The sequence below is a fragment of the Ursus americanus genome, chromosome 13 (genome assembly GCF_024610735.1).
Source record: "Ursus americanus isolate L20-20 chromosome 13, mUrsAme1.1.p, whole genome shotgun sequence".
Taxonomy (NCBI): Eukaryota; Metazoa; Chordata; class Mammalia; order Carnivora; family Ursidae; genus Ursus; species Ursus americanus.
Genome location: NC_142139.1, coordinates 55,250,599 through 55,270,615, shown reverse-complemented (window position 1 = coordinate 55,270,615; position 20,017 = coordinate 55,250,599). Strand labels below are relative to the sequence as shown.

Below are 20,017 nucleotides of genomic sequence, written 5' to 3'. Positions count from 1 at the left end.
GACAGAGATAAAGACAGCCAGCGAGAGAGGGAACACAAGCAGGGGGAGTGGGAGAGGAAGAAGCAGGCTCACAGCGGAGGAGCCTGATGTGGGGCTCGATCCCATAACGCCGGGATCACGCCCTGAGCCGAAGGCAGACGCTTAACCGCTGTGCCACCCAGGTGCCCCCGCTGTCAGTTTTCTTAACACCATTTATTGAAGAGACTGTCTTTTCTTCATTACATATTTTTGTTACCTTTGTCATAAATTAATTGACCATATAACAGTAGGTTTATTTCTGAGCTATCCATTCTGTTCCATTGATCTATATGTCTGTTTTTGTGCCAGTACCATACAGCTTTGATTACTATAGCTTTTTAATGCCATGTGGAATCTGGGATTATGATACCTCCAGCTTCATTCTTCTTTCTCAAAATTGTTCTGGCTCAGGGTGCCTGGCTGGGTCAGTTGGTAAAGTGTGTGACTCTTGATCATGGCGTCATGAGTTCAGCCCCACACTGGGTGCACAGATTACTTAAATAATGGATAATTTTGGCTATTTGGGGTCTTTTGTGATTCCGTATAAATTTTAGGATTCTTTGTTCTAGTTCTGTGAAAAATTGCTATTAGTATTTTGATAGGGATTACTGTGGGTAGTATGGATATTTTAACAGTTCTTCTAATCCACAAGCATGGAATATCTTTCCAATTTTGTGTCATCTTCAGTTTCTTCATCAGTGTCTTAGAGGGTTCAGTGTATAGGTTCTTGGTTAAGTTTATTCCTATGTATTTTATCCTTTTTGGTATAATTGTAAATGGGATTTTTTTCTTTAAATTTCTCTTTCTTCTAGTTCATTATTAGTGTATAGAAATGCAACAGATTTCTGTATTGGTTTTGTATCCTGCAACTTTACTGAATTATTACTTCTAATAGATTTCTGGTGGACTCTTTAGGGTGATATATGTGTGTGTATATATATATGTGCATATATGGTATTATGTCATTTGCAAATAGTGACAGTTTTACTTTTTTTCTTTTTAAATAATTTATGTACACGATGGCTTTGTATAATAATAGCAGAGATTGTTCCTGTGTTTGTAAGTATATCAGCATCATCAGGCACTTGTATCAGAATAGGAACATGGAATCGTCACTATTACTAAATTCTTGAGCAGTGAAATGCGTGAGGGCATGACTATGCCTTGAGAGGACATAAGTGGCTACACCAGCCCACACTGCCAGTCTCTGCAGTACCCTCATGGAGGAGGCCAAGAGTAATGCTAGGCTGTTTTGTTTGTGTAAACCACATTGCATTTTTTTTTTCAAAAAAAAAAATTTTTTTTTAAAGATTTTATTTACTTATTTGACAGAGAGACAGCCAGCGAGAGAGGGAACACAGCAGGGGGAGTGGGAGAGGAAGAAGCAGGCTCCCAGAGGAGCATGGAGCCCGATGTGGGGCTCGATCCCAGGACCCTGGGATCATGCCCTGAGCCGAAGGCAGACGCTTAACGACTGAGCCACCCAGGTGCCCCTTTTTTCCCAAATTTTAGAGCAAGGGGGAGAGAGGGAGAGAGAATGAATCTTAAGCAGGCTCCACGTGTGGAGCCTGATGCGGGGCGTGATCTCATGACCCTGAGATCATGACCTGTGCCAAAATCAAGTTAACCAACTGAGCCACCCAGGCACCCCACATTGTGTTTTCTAGTAAATGATTACTTTCAAACTGAAACCATAAGAGAAACTTCTCATTTAAAAATCAGTTATAAATTAAGAACTCCTAAAAGTTGAATGTAAGAATTTCAAGCTGGGTGGGGGGTTGGGTATTGGTAATGTATGTGTTAGTTGAACTCCAAATTGTATACTTCTGGAGAACTATTTCCATTTTAAGTGCCTGTCTCTCTTCTTGGAATGTTCCATTCAGTATTGCTCACTGGGATACATTTGCTAATTAATTTAGACTTGGTCAGTGTCAAAGCAGAGCTTTCCAAGTAATGTGTATATTACCTAAATATATTTCTTCAGTTTGTCTTATGAAAAATAATACTTCTGTATATTTAAAATATTTGAATAGGTCTAAAATACAGTATGCTTTTAGTAACAGTATAGACCAGAGGAAATAATCAAACAAGGCTGTATATGTGATGTCATTTGCATATTTCACCAAGCAATCATATGCAATAACCAACCTACTGATTTCTCCAGAAAGTCTGTATTTAGAAAAATATTTGCCAGCGTTCACATAATGTTTGTTTTCAAAATAGACAAGATGCCTTTCACTGGACCTCATTGTGCCCTAGAGAGCTATCAGGATTCATGTTAGAATTTCAACACAAAGAAAAATTTGAAGGATAAAAAGGTATTTACACAGACTCGGGAGGAAGAAGCATTTTTTTAGAAGTCCATCTATGAAGTAGCAAGATTTTAACAGTGCTTTTATCTGTAGTTGTCTCTTTAACGAGTGAATGGGGGCTCTGAGGCTCATTGTGTGATGGCATGGGAGGAAGAAAGTGGTAGGACATGGTAACAGAAATGAGACTGAATACTCTGGCACCAAAAGGTACTATTACATATGCAGGAGGCACTGCTTAGAGAAACTAATGTTTCTAAAACCAGACATATGTTGGAGTGGCCAATGATGAAGATATGTGGCTGTTTAATCATTTTCAAAATAGTAGAAGTCACAGTGGGAAGCTTATAGTTAGAGCTAGCCTCCTGGAGGAAATCTATGAGGAACATTTGTCTTCTTGTTAAAGATGTGAGAAAAACCAGGCCAGCAGAGATGCAGTTCACTTCTAATACAAATCAAGTTTGATTTGGGCTAAGTGCACAGAAATCAGAGACTTCTCAAGAAGATCAGTAGGACGTTATTGTGTACCTGTTCCTTTTATTGTGCTTACTTTGGGCATTCCTCATGGCTTGAAAATACTGATGGATTAAATGGGATGCAAAGCCAATTCACTTGATCTGTCAGTTACAGGTAATTGGAAAATATTAAAACAATGATTAGAATTATAGTGTAGCTTGCTAAAGGCTAAAGAAATTTTCTAAATCTTAACTAATGCTAAGGCTTTTAAAATAAATTCAAATATGCAACTTAACAGCTGGTTTGTTGGTCTTCAAATTAATTGCCTTAAATTTTAAACATGTTCTATTCCACTCAGTAGCCATCTGTACTCAAGAACACAACGCATTCTACAAATCACTTAAGTCCCATTTTAAAATTTCCTTCTTCAACTTAAATTTTCACAGTGTGCTAGGTAATCTGCAAGACACAGGGAAAGAGGGGTCAAGTGTGAGTGTGTTGATATAATCTTCAAGACAGAGTTATAAAACCAACCTCCATTTAGACCAAAATAAAAATACGGAATTATAAAGGAAAACTTTTGCCAAAGCTCATCTTGAAAAGGTTAAGTTGCTCAGTTTGGGAAAGGGGCCATGTTTTATTTATTTATTTTTGTTAATTTTTTAAAAAGATTATATAGAGAGAGCGAGTGTGTGCAGAGGGAGAAGGAGTGGAAGAGGGAAAGAAACAGACTCCCTGCTGAGCATGGAGTCCAATGCAGGGCTCAATCCCATGACCCTGAGATCACGACCTGAGCCGAAATCAAGAGTTGGATGCTTAACTGACTGAGCCACCCAGGCGAGAAAGGGGCCATGTTTTGTACGCTGGTTTCTCTTATGATCTACAAACATTATGGGACCTCCCAGAAGTGACTGAAAAAATGCAGCATATAGGCATTTATCAGAAGACTCAATGCTATGCAGTGTGTTTAGTCCACAGAATAATAGAAGCAGTTGAAATTTCTTTTTTAAAAGATTTTATTTATTTAGTTGAGAGAGAGTGAGAGCACAAGAGCCTAGTGAGGGGCAGAGGGAGAAGCAGACTCCCTGCTGAGCAGGGAGCCTGATGTGAGACTCGATCCTAGGACCCCAGGATCATGACCTGATCCGAAGGCAGATGCTTAACCGACTGAGCCACCCAGGCACCCCTATAGTTTCAGTTCATCAAATATTTTATCTCTCATATTCAATATTTTCTAACCAGTAAGATTTATCCATGACTAGAAATTTATTTTATATTTGAGTATCAAAGCTTAGTAACTAACTGATCTTTAAAAAATCATTAGGCAGTGAATAATAGCCTAATTTGTTATTTTCCCCATTTCTTGCTTTTCCTGTTATGATTTGCTTCTTAACTGCTTTCCTTAACTGGAAACTCCATTTGAAGGTGACCAGGAAAACTGACATACGAAGAAACATATTTGTTAATTCTGAGGCTTGTCAGTTCTATTAAGAGATCTGTTTTGAAATTACTACCTGTTTGAAATTACTACTTAAAATAAAGAAGTAATCCATACAATCAATTTAATTCTTCTATTTCATTGTGCACTTTGCTTCTGACCAATAAAGCATATTCATACTATGAATCCTGCTAAATATTTATGGCCAACATAATAAAGGTCACCCTATGAAACGGCCACATTTTTAGCAATAGTTTTTTTTTCTGTACTACAAATTGTACTGAAAAGTAAGCTCTTTAAGAAAGGCTATACAAACATACTTCCATAACACTCCTAAAACTTCCCTTTGTATACAAACTGGATTCCCCACTATTTAGCTTGTTGCCTTGACAACTGATTCACTCTGACAAAATTAAGCATTCCTTCTTCATTGTTTCCATAACATCATGTATGTTCCTCTACTTTACATCCATCATACAGCTTTGTAATTATTTGTTTATATACCTGTCCTTCTCACAGTACTTAGCTCCTTGTAGCAGAAATACCTTACTCATTTTTTATAATTTTGGACCCTTGTATATAGGAGACACTCCAGGAAATCTGCTGAATTATTGTGAGTTAGAAACGTGTATTACCCTTAAATCATCCAATTCTTAAATCATTATGAACTAGAATTAACTCTTCATCACCCACACTACTGCAATCCCTTAATAGAGGGAAGCAAATACATGAAGCCCCAAATCACAAATAATCTATTGTGTGTATGGCTAAACTAGGCTAACACTAGAATCAATCAGGTTGCATAAGTATACGCAAACAGAAAGCAGTGTCAAAGTGACAGTAGTCAAGTTTTGGATTATTTTTTTTCTTTTTCTTTTTTTCTAAAATGGTTGTATCTAAACCACAGTCATTTATCAAATGTTCATGGATTTGGAATGCTTGAATTTAGCTAGTCTCTGTGACTGAACAGTGAACCAAGCTGAAGGCACATAACAGAGCACAAAGGTTATCAGGACGCTTTGATATTTCCCTAATCCCTGCTAGTTTAGCACCAATCCCTCTGCCCCTACCCCTGCTCCTTCTCTCTCTCGCGCGCGCGCACACGCTCTCTCGCTCTCTCCCTGTCTCACTCACTCTTGAATAAATAAAAAATACAGTAATCTTTAAAAAAGTAGAAACTATAATGGATACATTACTTTAAAAAAATGTGTTCTCAATAGATAATACAAACATGGTGCAAAATTCAGAAGTACAAAAAGGCATATTGAAAAGTGAGTCTTCTCTCCCCAAATCATCTAGTTTCTTTCCTCAAAAGCAATTACTGTTAACTAATGTCTTTGGCATTTCATGTACAAGCCAATAAAATGTGTGTGTGTGTATACATATAATATAAAATATATGTCTATGTGAATGTATAAATATATAAGTCTATTTATATGAATATATAAATATGTATGTAAAAAGAAAATACAAGTTGTATCATACTATTCAGTGTTCTGTATCTTCTTTATTCATAATGCAATATATCTTGGAGTTGATTCCATATTCGATATAGAATTGCTTTACTTTTTAAAATAACAGCTTTATGGAAATACAACTCACATATCATACAATTCACCCATTTGAAGTATACAATTCAGTGGTTTTAGTATAGTTACAGAATTGTTCTATCATTACCACATTACATTTTAGAACATTTTCATCATCCCAAAAGAAACCTGTAGCCTTCAGCATTCAATCATTTCCCTCCAATCTCCCCAGCTGCTGGCAACTACTAATCTACTTTATGTCTCTGTAGATTTCCCTATTCTGGGGCAGTTCATATAAACCAAATCATACAATATGTGGTCTTATGTGACTGCTGTGTTACTTTTGATGGCTGAATTAAAAGACAGTAATGTCTGTCTTATGGGTGTACCATAATTGATTTAACCTGTTGCCTCTTGATGGGCAGTTAGGTTGCTTCTGATCTTTTGCCATTACAACTAATAATGCAGTGAGAATACTTGTATGTAATTTATTTTTTTGTGTGTATGAATATAATGAGTGTAATTCAGGGAATGAACCTGCCAGGACCCAAAGGGAATATGCATTTTAAATTTTGACAAATAGTACAGCATTGTATTTATTTCTGTAGGGTACCTTAAGTGTCCACCCCTCCCCCCTTTCTTAAGTTGAAGATCTTTTATGCTTACTACTTGGAGAAAACCTTGTTGACAAATGTTTGTGTAAGCTTGGCAGCTACTCAAAACAGGTATTATTCTGGGTCCTCTTACGTGCTGTTTGGTGTGGAATTGATTTTTTACACTGCTTCCCTGTACACTTAGTATTACTAACATAATATTAAGATATACGAATTTGGGGGCGCCTGGGTAGCGCAGTCGTTAAGCGTCTGCCTTTGGCTCAGGGAGTGATCCCGGCATTCCGGGATCGAGTCCCACATCGGGCTCCTCTGCTGGGAGCCTGCTTCTTCCTCTCCCACTCCCCTGCTGTGTTCCCTCTCTCACTGGCTGTCTCTCTGTCACATAAATAAATAAAATCTTAAAAAAAAAAGATATACAAATTTGTTCTGGTTAAAATCTTGGTCTAGTTTTTGGCAACAGCCTTGTTTGTTCTCCTTTAAAAAAAAAGTGTCTGGGGTTATTTTAATTCTTTCTATATAGCAGAGCATCAAAACCTGAACCAGTAGATGTATCAAATAGTATACATTCTGTAATTGTTAATATTGGTGATAGGCCAAAATCCTGGTGTCTTATTTAAATATATGGTCTGTGTTGTATATAAAAGCTTTCAAAACTAAAATAGTGATCAACTAATGTGGAAATGAGATGCTATTTATATATCTAGCCAAAAAAAATGGATAAAAGAAATACATTTTCTCTAGAATTTATCAAATATAAATTCTCATTGGACAAGAACTGTGTACTTTTATGTGGAAGAATGTATCTGTACCTTTTTTATTTTTATTATTTTTTTTAGAGAGGGAGAGAGTAGGGGTGGGACAGAGGGAAAGGGAGAGAGAGAACCTTAAGCAGGCTCCACACCCAGTGCGGAGCCTGACACAGGGCTTGATCTCACAACACTGAGATCATGACCTGAGCCAAAATCAAGAGTCAGATGCTTATCTGATTGAGCCACCCAGGCATTCCTATCTGTACCTTTTTAAAAAAGATATACTGAGTCATGTATGTGGAACTAAAGTAGAAGTAGCCTTGTTCTAAGTCGAGTGCATGTCATTTCAGTTATTTGTTTGTTGGTTTAAGGAGTGATAACTTCGTTTCCATCTTGAAGCCTCCAGTTGTCCAACAAGTGATCAATAACATCATTTGTTAGACAGTGGCACCTCCTGGTAGTTACTAATTTTCATAACCCAGCTTGAAAGGCATTGTAAATACATATGTAATAAAGTGAGTGGGAGAGCAAAATTTCCAGAATTTTATAAATAAAGTGACAGAATGATACGGAAGAGAGTCCTATGGGGCTAAGGAGAGAGCACAAACTGGAGAGCAATACAAGCACAGAAATGAGTATGTGAAATGGTTAAGGACTGTTAATATCTCTGCTCAGGTCCTGTGATATGTGGATGGAGAATCCAAAAGGCTGTTGATATGCAGTGACCTGGGTTGTGAATATATAAATGAGGGTCCCATGGTTTATGAGCTATAGCATAAAATGATATTGAAATTTGGTACAGCCCGGAGTCATTAGAGATTAGCTTCACATTTTTTATCTGATTTCTGATAAATTTGCTAAAGATTTCTATGAGTTTTTAAAAGCTGCAGATAGATTTTTAGGGTAGTAAAATTATTCTGTATGATACTGTAATGGTGGATACATTTTATGTTTGTCAGAACATGGAACTATACCAGCCAAAGGGTGAATGCTATTGTAAACTATGGACTTTACTTAATAATGTATCCATACTGGACCATCAAATGTACCACCCTAAGGCAAGCTATAAATAATTGGGGAAAATAAGGGCAATGTGATAAGGGAGTATATGGGAGCCCCCTCTACTTTATGCTCAGTCTAAATCTGCTCTAAAAATAAGTCTGTTAATTAAAAAAAAACTGCTGATAATGATTAGAGAAAGGCTCTTGAGTCTTTGGATATGTTCTCGGTCTCCATATCAAACATCATAATCAAAGAGGAAAAGCCAGTATTGGTGAATTAATCCCTTCCTTTCAACTTGGCCTCTGATGCCCACTTTATTTTAGTCTTTCTGTCTAGCATTCAGGGTTAGCTAGCAGCTGTCTAATGAGGATTGTCATTATAACTCTCCATTTACAGACCTGGGGAGAGTCTGTGGTAGACTTCCCCTTGTGAAATAACACCCTTATCTTCCAGGTGAGGGGTAGAGGGAGAGTCTTCATGTGAGGTGGGTGCCTGAACATCATGATTCCAGTTCTGGACTTCTTGCAATCATTGCTGGATTCAGATGGGACCTCTTTCTCCTTCTCAAATTTGACCTAACATGGACACAGACTATATGGCAGGGCTGAATCTAGACTGTAATGTTGAACAAGACCTTATCAAAAGCTTCAAGATATTAGCCTTTATTCCATGTGTCTGGCTTACTTGGTTGTTTTTGGAAGACTATAATCTGTCCTCATGGCCTATATCTGTGTGGCATAAGATTTCTTTCCATCTCACTGGAATAGTTCTTAAACTTGTCTCACTGTCTAAATCTCTCTTCCTGTCCAAGGTTTGCCTTTCTGTACCTCACACTCTATTCTAGGTCTGCCTTTTTTCCCCAAGGCGGAAATTCCTCCAAAGGCCTCTCACAAATTGTGTGGCCTTACTCTGTCTCTTAAAGGACAAACACGTAAGGACTGACATCCACCCAGAAGCTGGGTAAATCTGTTTCTTTCTACAGAGAATGAATAAAAACCTAGATTAGCATCAGTGCTTCCTGAATTGGAGCTATTTTAATTATCTACCCAGCTACCAACGTAGAAACTGAGGATCCTTGTAGGGGAGCTCACTTTCCTAACTTTCAAGGAAAGTTGTCATTTATGAGGCATACTTTTCCTCTTCGAATCATAGTTTTGTAGAGCTAAAAGACATCTCAGGGATCCATCATTTTCAATCTACTTCACTTATTTTATGATACAGAAACAGTCATACAGTTTTAGGTGGTACATGACTGTGCTTGGGTCATAGCTTTGATAGTATCAGCAGAACGGGGAACCAGAATCTAGCTTAATGTGTCCTAACCCAGTGGTCTTTTTATCACAAAATGCTGCTTTTGAGAAAAAGTCACCAGAACCAGAAAAAGCTCACCAGAAGTTGAGCCTGGAATTTGTTAACTCATCATTACAAGGTCTTTCTTGCAAAACATTTTTACTGTAGTTTTTTGGAAAAATTTAAAAAAATGATTTATTTACTTGAGAGACACAGAGAAAGAGCTGGGGGAAGGGTAGAGGGAGAGAGAGAATCTCAAGGAGACTCCCTGCTGAGCGAGGAGACTGATGGGGGCTTGACCCCACGACCCTGAGATCATGACCTGAACTGAAATCAAGAGCTGGACACTCGACTGAGCCAACCAGGTGCCCTGAGTTTTTTCTTTTTTCTTTTTAATTAAAACACATTATTGATTTTCTGCTGAGGGTGTTGAGAGTTAGTGGGGAAATATTTTATGCCAATTTTGCCAGAATTCAAAACAACCTTAGAATAAAGTAAGTGTATCATGAACTCCTTGAGAAGATAATGTGATCTTTAAATGTTAACATTCGTAATTTTAATTCATCAGCTTTTTGAACATGTGAGATGATTTTTTTTTTCCTAATACACTCTGAGGTATTTTTGAAAATAAGTGTGTCCAAAGACATAAAACTGGATATCAGGAAGTCCCATGATAGTGCTTTTTAAGGTAATTGGATTGCCTATTGATTATTATGACTCATCACTTGTAGATGAGGTTTCATTTACAGTTGACTTGAAATTCTGCAGAGGCTGGTTATCTAGTGTTATTATCTGTGTCAGCTACTTCTCTTTATTCTTGCATGCCTCTGGCCATCTCATTGTTCTTAAAGATGAAAGGGATTAAGTAAATGGGGTGGACTTTTAAAATAAATGTGGTGAGATTTAATGGCAGAGGAGGTCATACTTCACAATATAATCTCACAATGAAACACACAAATAATGTAACATTATTTTTTTATTCCGGGTCCTCATTATAGACAGTATTGTACATCTTTTTTAGTAACTGTGCATCTTTTTCAATAACTTTTTATTTGAATATCAAAATAATATGCATATATTGTAGACAATTTGGAAAGTACAGACAAGTACGGAGAAGAAAGTAAAAATCATCACTTGTAAATCTAGTATTTACTGATAGTCATTGTTAATATTTTGGTGGTTTTAGTCATTAGTATATATATTTTTTGTTTTCTTTTTATATGCAAATACTATTTTGCTCTTTTAAATGTCCTTCATGGCATTTTTTTTAATAGCTGCATATTGTTCTGCGGTATGGCTATACCATGATTTCTTTAAATAGTTCCTTTTTGAAAGACATTCAGCTTATTTCTAGTTTTTCCGTAAGAAAGCTGTCACTGGGGGCGCCTGGGTGGCGCAGTCATTAAGCGTCTGCCTTCGGCTCAGGGCATGATCCCGGCATTCTGGGATCGAGCCCCACATCGGGCTTCTCCGTTAGGAGCCTGCTTCTTCCTCTCCCACTCCCCCTGCTTGTGTTCCCTCTCTCACTGGCTGTCTCTCTGTCAAATAAATAAATAAAATCTTTAAAAAAAAAAGCAAAAAGCTGTCACTGTTGTAGGATTCACAATAGAAAAATCTATGATTATTTCTCATAAGACTTAAACTGTTTAAATATTTTTAAGTGAAACCAAAGGCAAAGAAAAATTAAATAACATAGTATTACATAATAAACCAGTGACCTAATGTTAATTCTTTCTTTTGTTTTTTTTAATTAGAGAGCAAGGGCACACAAGCAGGGGGAGTGGCAGGCAGAGGGAAAAGCAGGCTCCCTGCTGAGCCAGGAGCCAGATGTGGGACTGGATCCCAGGATCTTAGCATCATGACCTGAGCTGAAGGCAGCCGCTTAATCGGCTGAGCCACCCAGGCGTGCCTTCCTAATGTTAATTCTTAATATAGTGTTCAGTTCACATTTATCCTGATACTTTAAATGACAGTGTATTTAGGTTGATTTACGGTTTGAATAACAAATGATTTAATTTTAACATAAGCCAGTCTGAAAACTGGTTTTTTTTTTGAAAACTATTCTTGAGGTTGCACATTAAACTTTCACTTCACATGTCTGACTTTTTGTCTATGTATTTTTCATGACCTTAAAATAAAAAATCTCTTGTTAATTTCATGAGGACTAATTATTTGCTCTCTTTTTAAAAGTTTAAATGAGTAGTGTACAGTATACTGATTTTGTAAGTTGAGTATTTTATTGGTAACATGTATTTGTCTCAGACTAATCTCACAAGATTTTCTTAATTTATAGTTCTGGCATAGATCTATAAAATGAATCATTTAGAATTGGTTGTTTAATGTATTATGTCATACTTTATACAACAGAACTGTGTACTTTAGAAAATGTACTCTTTGAACTTCATTTCATTTACCAATGCCATGTTAAATTTTGAATTTTCAGTATGTACTTGCATCAGAATAGGATCATTCTATGAGATTTTTTTCTTATATGACTATCAGAAATACTGGTCTTTCTGATCATCAGCTATCTTACCTATAGCAAACAAAACTAATTTTTGTCAGAACTGCCAAATCAGTTCACATGACCACTTTTCTTCCCTCTAACCCTATTACCCCTCTACCTCCAATCAAGTGAAAATTACTTCTTTGTGGTACTTTGTTAACCAGATGACCTTTTATTATATTTAGGGATAGTTTCTTCCATAAACTACAGGTTTCCTAAGGAATGGAATTTTTATTCATGTTTGTATCTACCACTTACATTGTGCTAGGAGTTGGGCCAAATATTTGGGAGTCAAATGTTTTGGTGTTCAGTAAATGTTCATTGAGTTAAACTGAATAAAAATGTAGACTTGGGGGGCACCTGGGTGGCACAGTCATTAAGCGTCTGCCTTTGGCTCAGGGCGTGATCCCGGCAATCTGGGATTGAGCCCCACATCAGGCTTCTCTGCTAGGAGCCTGCTTCTTCCTCTCCCACTCCCCCTGCTTGTGTTCCCTCTCTTGCTGGCTGTCTCTCTCTGTCAAATAAATAAATAAATAAAATCTTAAAAAAAAAAATGTAGACTTGGTTACTTGATTGCTAGCAGAACTCTGTATTTCCTAAACAAGTTTGTTAATAATCTCAAATTTTTTTCTCAAATTTATTTTTATTTAAAATTGAGCAGATGGCTTACTGTCTACCCTTTTCAACTAAATAAACATTTCTCTTTTAGGATTTGTTCACACAGATATGACGAAAGACTTGAAAGAAGAACACTTAAAGAAAAATATCCCTCTTGGGAGGTTTGGAGAACCTATTGATGTGGCACATGCGGTTGTGTTTCTTTTGGAAGCACCATATATTACAGGGCATGTTTTGGTGGTGGATGGGGGATTACAACTTGTGATCTAATTTACAGATTATTCAGTTATGATGGTGATTATAGTCAAGGGCACACTTTGGCTATTGATTTGACAGTCATGCCTACATGGGTGACATTTGCTAATCAGACCTAGTGATGCTACAAATATTGATTTCTATCTTTATATGAATATACCTGAAAAGGGCAATGTGTGACCAGTTGTGTTTTCTAAGTAGTATGTACCTTACAGGCTGTAGCAATTTTAGTATATAGACATTTGCAAGTGATATAAACAGACACTTTTTAAATTGATATATTTTGTCTCAAAAGTGGCAAAAATTATATAATCTAATTGGCATGAATTATTTCAGTGTATCAGTCAAAATTCTCTAGAAGTTAACATTTGGACGATTGCTAAGATAGGAGTATTTATGGCATTGTTTAGTTGTCAGTACTTTAGCAGTCCTGCCAGTTAAACATTGTATTCCTTTTCCATATGCATTTGCAGATCAATTTTTATACAGGTTGAAAAAAAATTATCAGTTTATTTGCCATGAAATGAGAGTCTGATTTCTTTGCATTATTCCTGATTAAGCAGCTGGGCAAACTAATTTACAAATGCAAGTGCAGTATAGTTGACCCATTCTATAGAAATTCTCAAAGATGATGAGGATTAACCCTTAAGGTTTTAATATCTGGTATAGGAATGAGCTAAGTTCTTATCAGCTTAGGAAGTAGAAGTAGTTTTTTGTGTGTGTGTTTAACCTACAAAACACTCAGTTTAGCAAACTACTTAAAAATAGTATAACAAATACTGACATTTTAAAAATTAAGAGTATTTTGTATGAATGAATATAATATGATTTTACCCTAAAACTTCAGAAATACTTAATTACTAATGAACAGTCATAAATGATAAATATGCAGTAACAATGAATAAGATGTCTTCATAAGGGACAGTTAAAGCATTACTTTTTAAGAGAAAATATCTGCCTGAGAATAGAGGTAAAGACACAAACTGAATGTAACATATCAGGCAACATTTATTTTGCATTGAACTCTTTTGTGGGGTATATAATAATGTGATATTTTAAATAATGTGGATAATGTCACTGGATTCATGTTGATTTTTATTTATCATTTCAAAATATCTTTTAAATATTTACTGCATTTTAAAAAGTCATCTTTTTACAGTTTTATTGGGGCTGAACATTATTTTATGTAAACATTTAATTTTATATTGCAAGTCAGTGTGGAGGTGTGAAGAGGATATACTAAATAGATGCAATGTGATAAAGGTAATAAAAAATAAAATAAAAGGTAATAAAGTAAGATCTAAATTCTACCTCAAGCTTCCTGATTCCTTAAAAGTTATTTTGAATTTATCTTCACAATAATCTTGACTTAGAGAAGTCTATTTAAGAGGTGAGAAAGTTATCAAGTGTGAGTAAAATGAGTATTATTAATCAAACTGTTTACTAAATGCAAGCATGGTAGTATATAGGATTTATCAGGCATTAACAGTTTCAGACACATAAAAGAAATGGAGCAGTTGGGGTGGTTTCAAATGTTGTAGCTGATGCTTTTAAGGTAGGAGAGTCTATGGAGACAAGAGTAGGCCATTTTTCTATTGCTGCCTCACCTGCATGCCTTTAGCTACCTTCCTAACAGCCTCCTCTGGTTTGAATTTCCTTCTCCGGGTACCTCATCTTCTGAAATCATCAGTGAGGGTGATTTGACTGGTGATTAAAAAGAAAGCAATATATTTCACTGAATTAATGACATTAAGCTACAGACAGGTTTAACCCTTAAGTGTGTATGTATAATATACTTTAAGAAATAAAACCTTTTTAACTGATACACCTCCCTCACCAGGCCATATCAAAGTAGTAAAATATAGGAAGAGATTTTGAAATAGGTAAAATAAGCCCTCACTGTTCCACTCCAGGCGAATTCACTTACTCCCACTGACCTGGTAGGATTTGCAATTTAATACTTGCATCCTGTTGCTCAGATTGATTGGCAGCTGTTGTGTATGTTCAGTCATTCAGGAACTTCAGTGATTTCTCAACAACTTGACATACAGTTGACTTTTGAACAACATGGGTTTGAGCTGTGTGGGTCCACTTATGTGCGGATATTTTATAGTACAGTATTGTAAATGTATTTTATGATTTTCTCAATATTTTCTCTAGCTTTATTGTGAGAATACAGAATATAATATATATAGCTTACAAAAAATGTGTTCACTGTCTATTTATGCTATTGGTAAGGCTTCCAGTCAAGAGTAGGTTATTAATGGTTAAATTCTTGGGTGTCAAAGTTATAGGTGGATTTTAGACTGTGCAGGTGATCAGTGCCTTGTTCAAGGGTAACTGTATTCAAATTATCTAATAATTAAGTTTCTTTTATATTTCTACTACATTGTAAGCTCCTGAGGGTAGAGACCATACTATGCTTTCATTCATTTAGCTAATGAACTCAAATATTGGTTGAATGCCTGCTAAATATCTGGTACTTCTTTTGATAGCCCCACTTTGCCTACTCTGCTCTGAGTACATTGGATATACTCCATAAATACACAGATAAACCACTATGATATTTATGATTCAAGATCATCAGTCCATTACTCTGCTATAGTTTGTGATGGTCGTTGAGATATATCTGTTCTGACTCTCAGTATGTATCCTGGAGTAGTAGTAGTAGTTTTTTTTTTTTATCAAATCCCTGTGATTTAGCCTTTGTGGTTATTTGTCTTTTTTGGTCATTTATCTCTGATTTTGTTGCTAACTTTCAATTTAAAACTGAATTTGCAATCCTAGGCCAATCAGCTCTTTTCCCTTAGGCAGTATACCTTAGTTCGAGTAATTACCAGAAATTTAACTTAGAATCCTTGCGCTAATAATCCAAATGGGGGTGGTATCAGTATTACCTGTAGAACTTTTTTTTTTCCCAAAAAAGTTTTTTTTAATTGAAGTATGATTGACACACAGTGTTAAATTAGTTTCAGTAATTCAGGGGCGCCTGGGTAGCGCAGTCGTTGAGCGTCTGCCTTCGGCTCAGGGTGTGATCCCGGTGTTCCGGCGTTCGGGGATCGAGTCCCACATCGGGCTCCTCCACTGGGAGCCTGCTTCTTCCTCTCCACTCCCCTGCTGTGTTCCCTCTCTCGCTGGCTGTCTCTCTGTCACATAAATAAATAAAAAACTCTTTAAAAAAAAATTAGTTTCAGTAATTCAACATAGTAACAGTAATTCAACAACTTTGTATGTTGTGCTCACCAAAACTGCAGCTAGCATCTGTTACCATATAACACTATTATAATACCATTGACTGTATTCCCTATGCTGTACCTTTCATTGCTGTGATTTATTCATTTGGTGATTGGAAGCCTGTACCTCCCACTCCCCTTCACCCATTTTGCCTACCTCCTCCCATCTGTTTGACCTCTGTATTTGGGGTGTGTTTTTGATTTTTGTGTGTGTGTTTTTTGATTCCACATATATCATGAATGAAGGTTGAATTTTGTCAAATGCTATTTCTGTACCTGTTGAGACGATATGATTTTTAAAAAGTTTTAATTTTAATCACCTGGTGCTCATCACAAGTGTATTCCTTAATCCCCATCACCTATTTCACCCATTCCTTCACCCAACACCCTTCTGATAACCATCAGTTTATTCTCTGTAGTTAGGAGTCTGTTTCTTGGTTTGCCTCTCTCTCTCTTTTTTTTTTTCCTTTTGCTCATTTGTTCTGTTTCTTCTACATATGAGTGAAATCATAAGGTATTTGTCTTTCTTTGACAGACTTATTTCACTTAGCATTGTACTCTCTAGCTCCATCCATGTCACTGCAAATGGCAAGATTTCATTATTTTTTATGGCTAAATAATATTCCATTATATATACATTTATATCTATATATCTGTATCTGTCTGTCTCATCTTCTTTATCTGTTCATTAATCAATGGACACGTGGGCTGCTTCCATATCTGGCCTATTTGAAATAATGGGGCTATAAACATAGGGGTGCATGTATCCCTTTGAATTAGTGTTTTTGTATTTTTTGGATAAATAGCCAGAGTGCAATTGCTGGATCTTAGGGTATTCTATTTTTAACTTTTCAAGGAACCTCCATACTGTTTTCCAGAGTAGCTGCACCAGGTTGCATTCCCACCAGCAGTGCAGGAGGGTTCCTTTTTCTCCACATCCTCATCAACACTTGTTTCTTATGTTGATTATTTTAGCCATTCTGACTGGTGTGAGGTGATATCTCATTGTAGTGTTGATTTGCATTTCCCTGATGATAAGTGATGATGAGCATCTTTTCATGTGCCTGTTGGCCGTCTATATCTTCTTTAGAGAAAAGTCTGTTCGTGTCTTCTGTCCATTTTTTAATTGGATTATTTGTTTTTTTTGGTGTTGAATTATATAAGTTCTTTATATATTTTGGATAATAACCCTTTATTGCCTATGTCATTTGCAAATATCTTCTCCCATTCTGTAGGTTGCCTTTTAGTTTTGTTGATTGTTTCCCTCACTGTGCAGAAGATTTTTTTTTGTTGTAGTCCCAATAGTTTTAATTTTTTAATGTTTTATTTAAATTCAATTTAGTTAACATATATTGTATTATTAGTTTTAGGGGTTGAGTTTTGTGATTCATCAGTTGCATATAATACCCAGTGCTCATTACATCTAGTGCCCTCCTTAATGCCCATCACCCAGTTACCCCATACCCCCACCCACTGACCCTCCAGCAGCCCTCAGTTTGTTTCCTAGAGCTAAGAGTCTCGTATGGTTTTTCTCCTTCTCTGTTGTCATCTTGCTTTATTTTTCCTTCCCTTTCCCTATGTTCATCTGTTTTGTTTCTTAAATTCCACATGTGAGTGAAATCATATGGTATTTGTCTTTCTTTGACTGAATTATTTCATTTAGCATAATACTGTCTAATTCCATCCACATCATTGCAAATGGCAAGATTTCATTCTTTTTGATGGTTGACTAATATTCCGTTGTATATATATTTACCACCTCTTCTTTATCCCTTCATCTGTCGATGAACATCTGGGATCTTTCCATATTTTGGCTGTTGTGGACATTGCTGCTATGAACATTGGGGTGCATGTGCCCCCTTGAATCACTGTGTTGGTAGCCTTTAAATAAATACCCAGTAGTGCAATTTGCTGGGTCATAGGGTAGCTCTATTGTCAACTCTTTGAGGAACCTCCATACTGTTTTCCAGAGTGGCTGCACCAGTTTGCATTCCCGCCAGCAGTATAAGAGGATTCCTCTTTCTCCACATATGCGCCAACATCTGTTGTTTCCTGACTTGTTAATTTTAGCCGTTTTGACCAGTGTGAGGTGGTATCTCTTTGTGGTTTGATTTGTATTTCCCTGGTGTGGGGTGATGTTGGGCATTTTTTCATGTGTCAGTTAGCTATATGTCTTCTTTGGAGAAATGTCTGTTCATGTCTTCTGCCCATTTGTTGATTGGATTATTTGTTTTTTGGGTGTTGAGTTTGATGAGTTCTTTATAGGTTGCAGATTCTGGCCCTTTATCTGATAAGACATTTGTAAACATCTTCTCCCATTCTGTCGGTTGTCTTTTGGTTTTGTCTACTGTTTCCTTTGCTGTGCAAAAGTGTTTTATCCTGATGAAGTCTCAATAGTTCATTTCTGCTTTTGTTTCCATTGCCTTTGGAGATGTGTCTAGCAAGGAGTTGCTGCAGCCAAGGTCACAGAGGTTGCTGCCTGTGTTCTCCTCAAGGATTTTGATGGATTCCTATCTTACATTTAGTTCCTTCATCCATTTTGAGTTTATTTTTATATGGTGTAAGAAAGTGGTCCAGTTTCATTCTTCTGCATGTGGCTGTCCAATTTTCCCAACACCAGTTGTTGAAGAGACTGTCTTTTTTTCCATTGGTTATTCTTTCCTGCTTTTTTTGATGATAGAGTTGAGGATCCATTTCTGGGTTCTCTATTCTGTTCCATTGATCTATGTGTCTGTTTTTGTGCCAGTACCGTACTGTCTTAATGATTACAGCTTTGTAATACAGCCTGACGTCTGCAGTTGTGATGACTCCAGCTTTGTTTTTCTTTTTCAACATTCCTTTGGCTGTTCGAGGTCTTTTTTGGTTCCATACAAATTTTAGGATTATTTGTTCCAGCTCTGTGAAGAATGTTGATGGTATTTTAATAGGGATTGCATTGAATGTAGATTGCTCTAAGGAGCATAGCCATTTTATCAATATTTGTTCCTCAGTCCATAAGCATGGAACGTTTTTCCATTTCTTTTTGTCTTCCTCAATTTCTTTCGTAAATGTTCTATAGTTTTCAGAGGACAGATCCTTTATCTCTTTGGTTAGGTTTATTCCTAGGTATCTTATGGTCTTTAGTGCAATTGTAAGTGGGATCGATGCCTTGATTTCTCTCTTTTGCTTCATTTTTAGTGTATAGAAATGCAACTGATTTCTGGGCATTGATTTTGTATCCTGCTGCTTTACTGAATTTATTGGTTCTTGCAGTGTTTTGGTAGAATCTCTGGGGTTTTCTGTGTATAGCATCATGTCTGCAAAGGGTGATAATTTTACTTCTTTCTTACCAATTTGGATGCCTTTTATTTCTTTTTGTTGTCTGATTGCTGTGACTAGGACTTCCAGTACTATGTTGGATAAAAGTAGTGAGAGTGCCCAGATGTACTTTGACAGATGAATGGATAAAGAAGATGTGGTATGCACACACACACACACACACACACACACACACACACACCATGGTATATTATGCAGCCATCAAAAATTGAAATCTTGCCATTTGCAATGATGTGGATGAAGCTAGAGGGTATTATGCTAGGCAAAATAAGTCAATCAGAGAATGACAATTATCATATCACATGGATATGTGGAATTTAAGAAACAAGTCAGAGGATCATAGGGGAAGAGAGGAAAAAATAAAGCAAGATGAAACCAGAGAGGGTGAGAAACCATAAGAGACTCTTAATCTTAGGAAACAAACTGAGGGTTGCTGGAGGGGAGGGAAGTGGGGGGATGTGTAGGGATGGGGTAACTGGATGATGGACATTGGGGAAGGTATGTGTTGTAATGAGCACTGGGTATTATATAAGACTAATGAATCGGAGACCTATACCCCCAGAAACAAATAATACATGATATGTTAATTAGGGGCCCCTGGGTGGCTCAGCCGTTAAGCGTCTGCCTTCAGCTCAGGTCATGATCACAGGGTCCTGGGATCGAGCCCTGCATCGGGCTCCCT

At 36.7% G+C, this 20,017-nt stretch overlaps 1 protein-coding gene across 6 annotated transcripts in view; it reads left to right on the top strand.

Annotated features, from left to right (window-relative positions):
- The window catches only part of CBR4 (carbonyl reductase 4), an 87,630-nt gene that overhangs the window by 6,573 nt on the left and 61,040 nt on the right, over positions 1 to 20,017 (top strand). The window contains exon 5 of one of the 6 annotated variants that reach the window (XM_045798686.2): positions 12,621 to 14,094. The exons of 4 other annotated variants lie outside the window; for them this stretch is intronic. In XM_045798686.2, coding sequence (XP_045654642.1) covers positions 12,621 to 12,799 — 179 coding nt within the window. In that variant the 3' untranslated portion in view covers positions 12,800 to 14,094. One more of the 6 variants, XM_087866575.1, reaches the window with a different exon arrangement.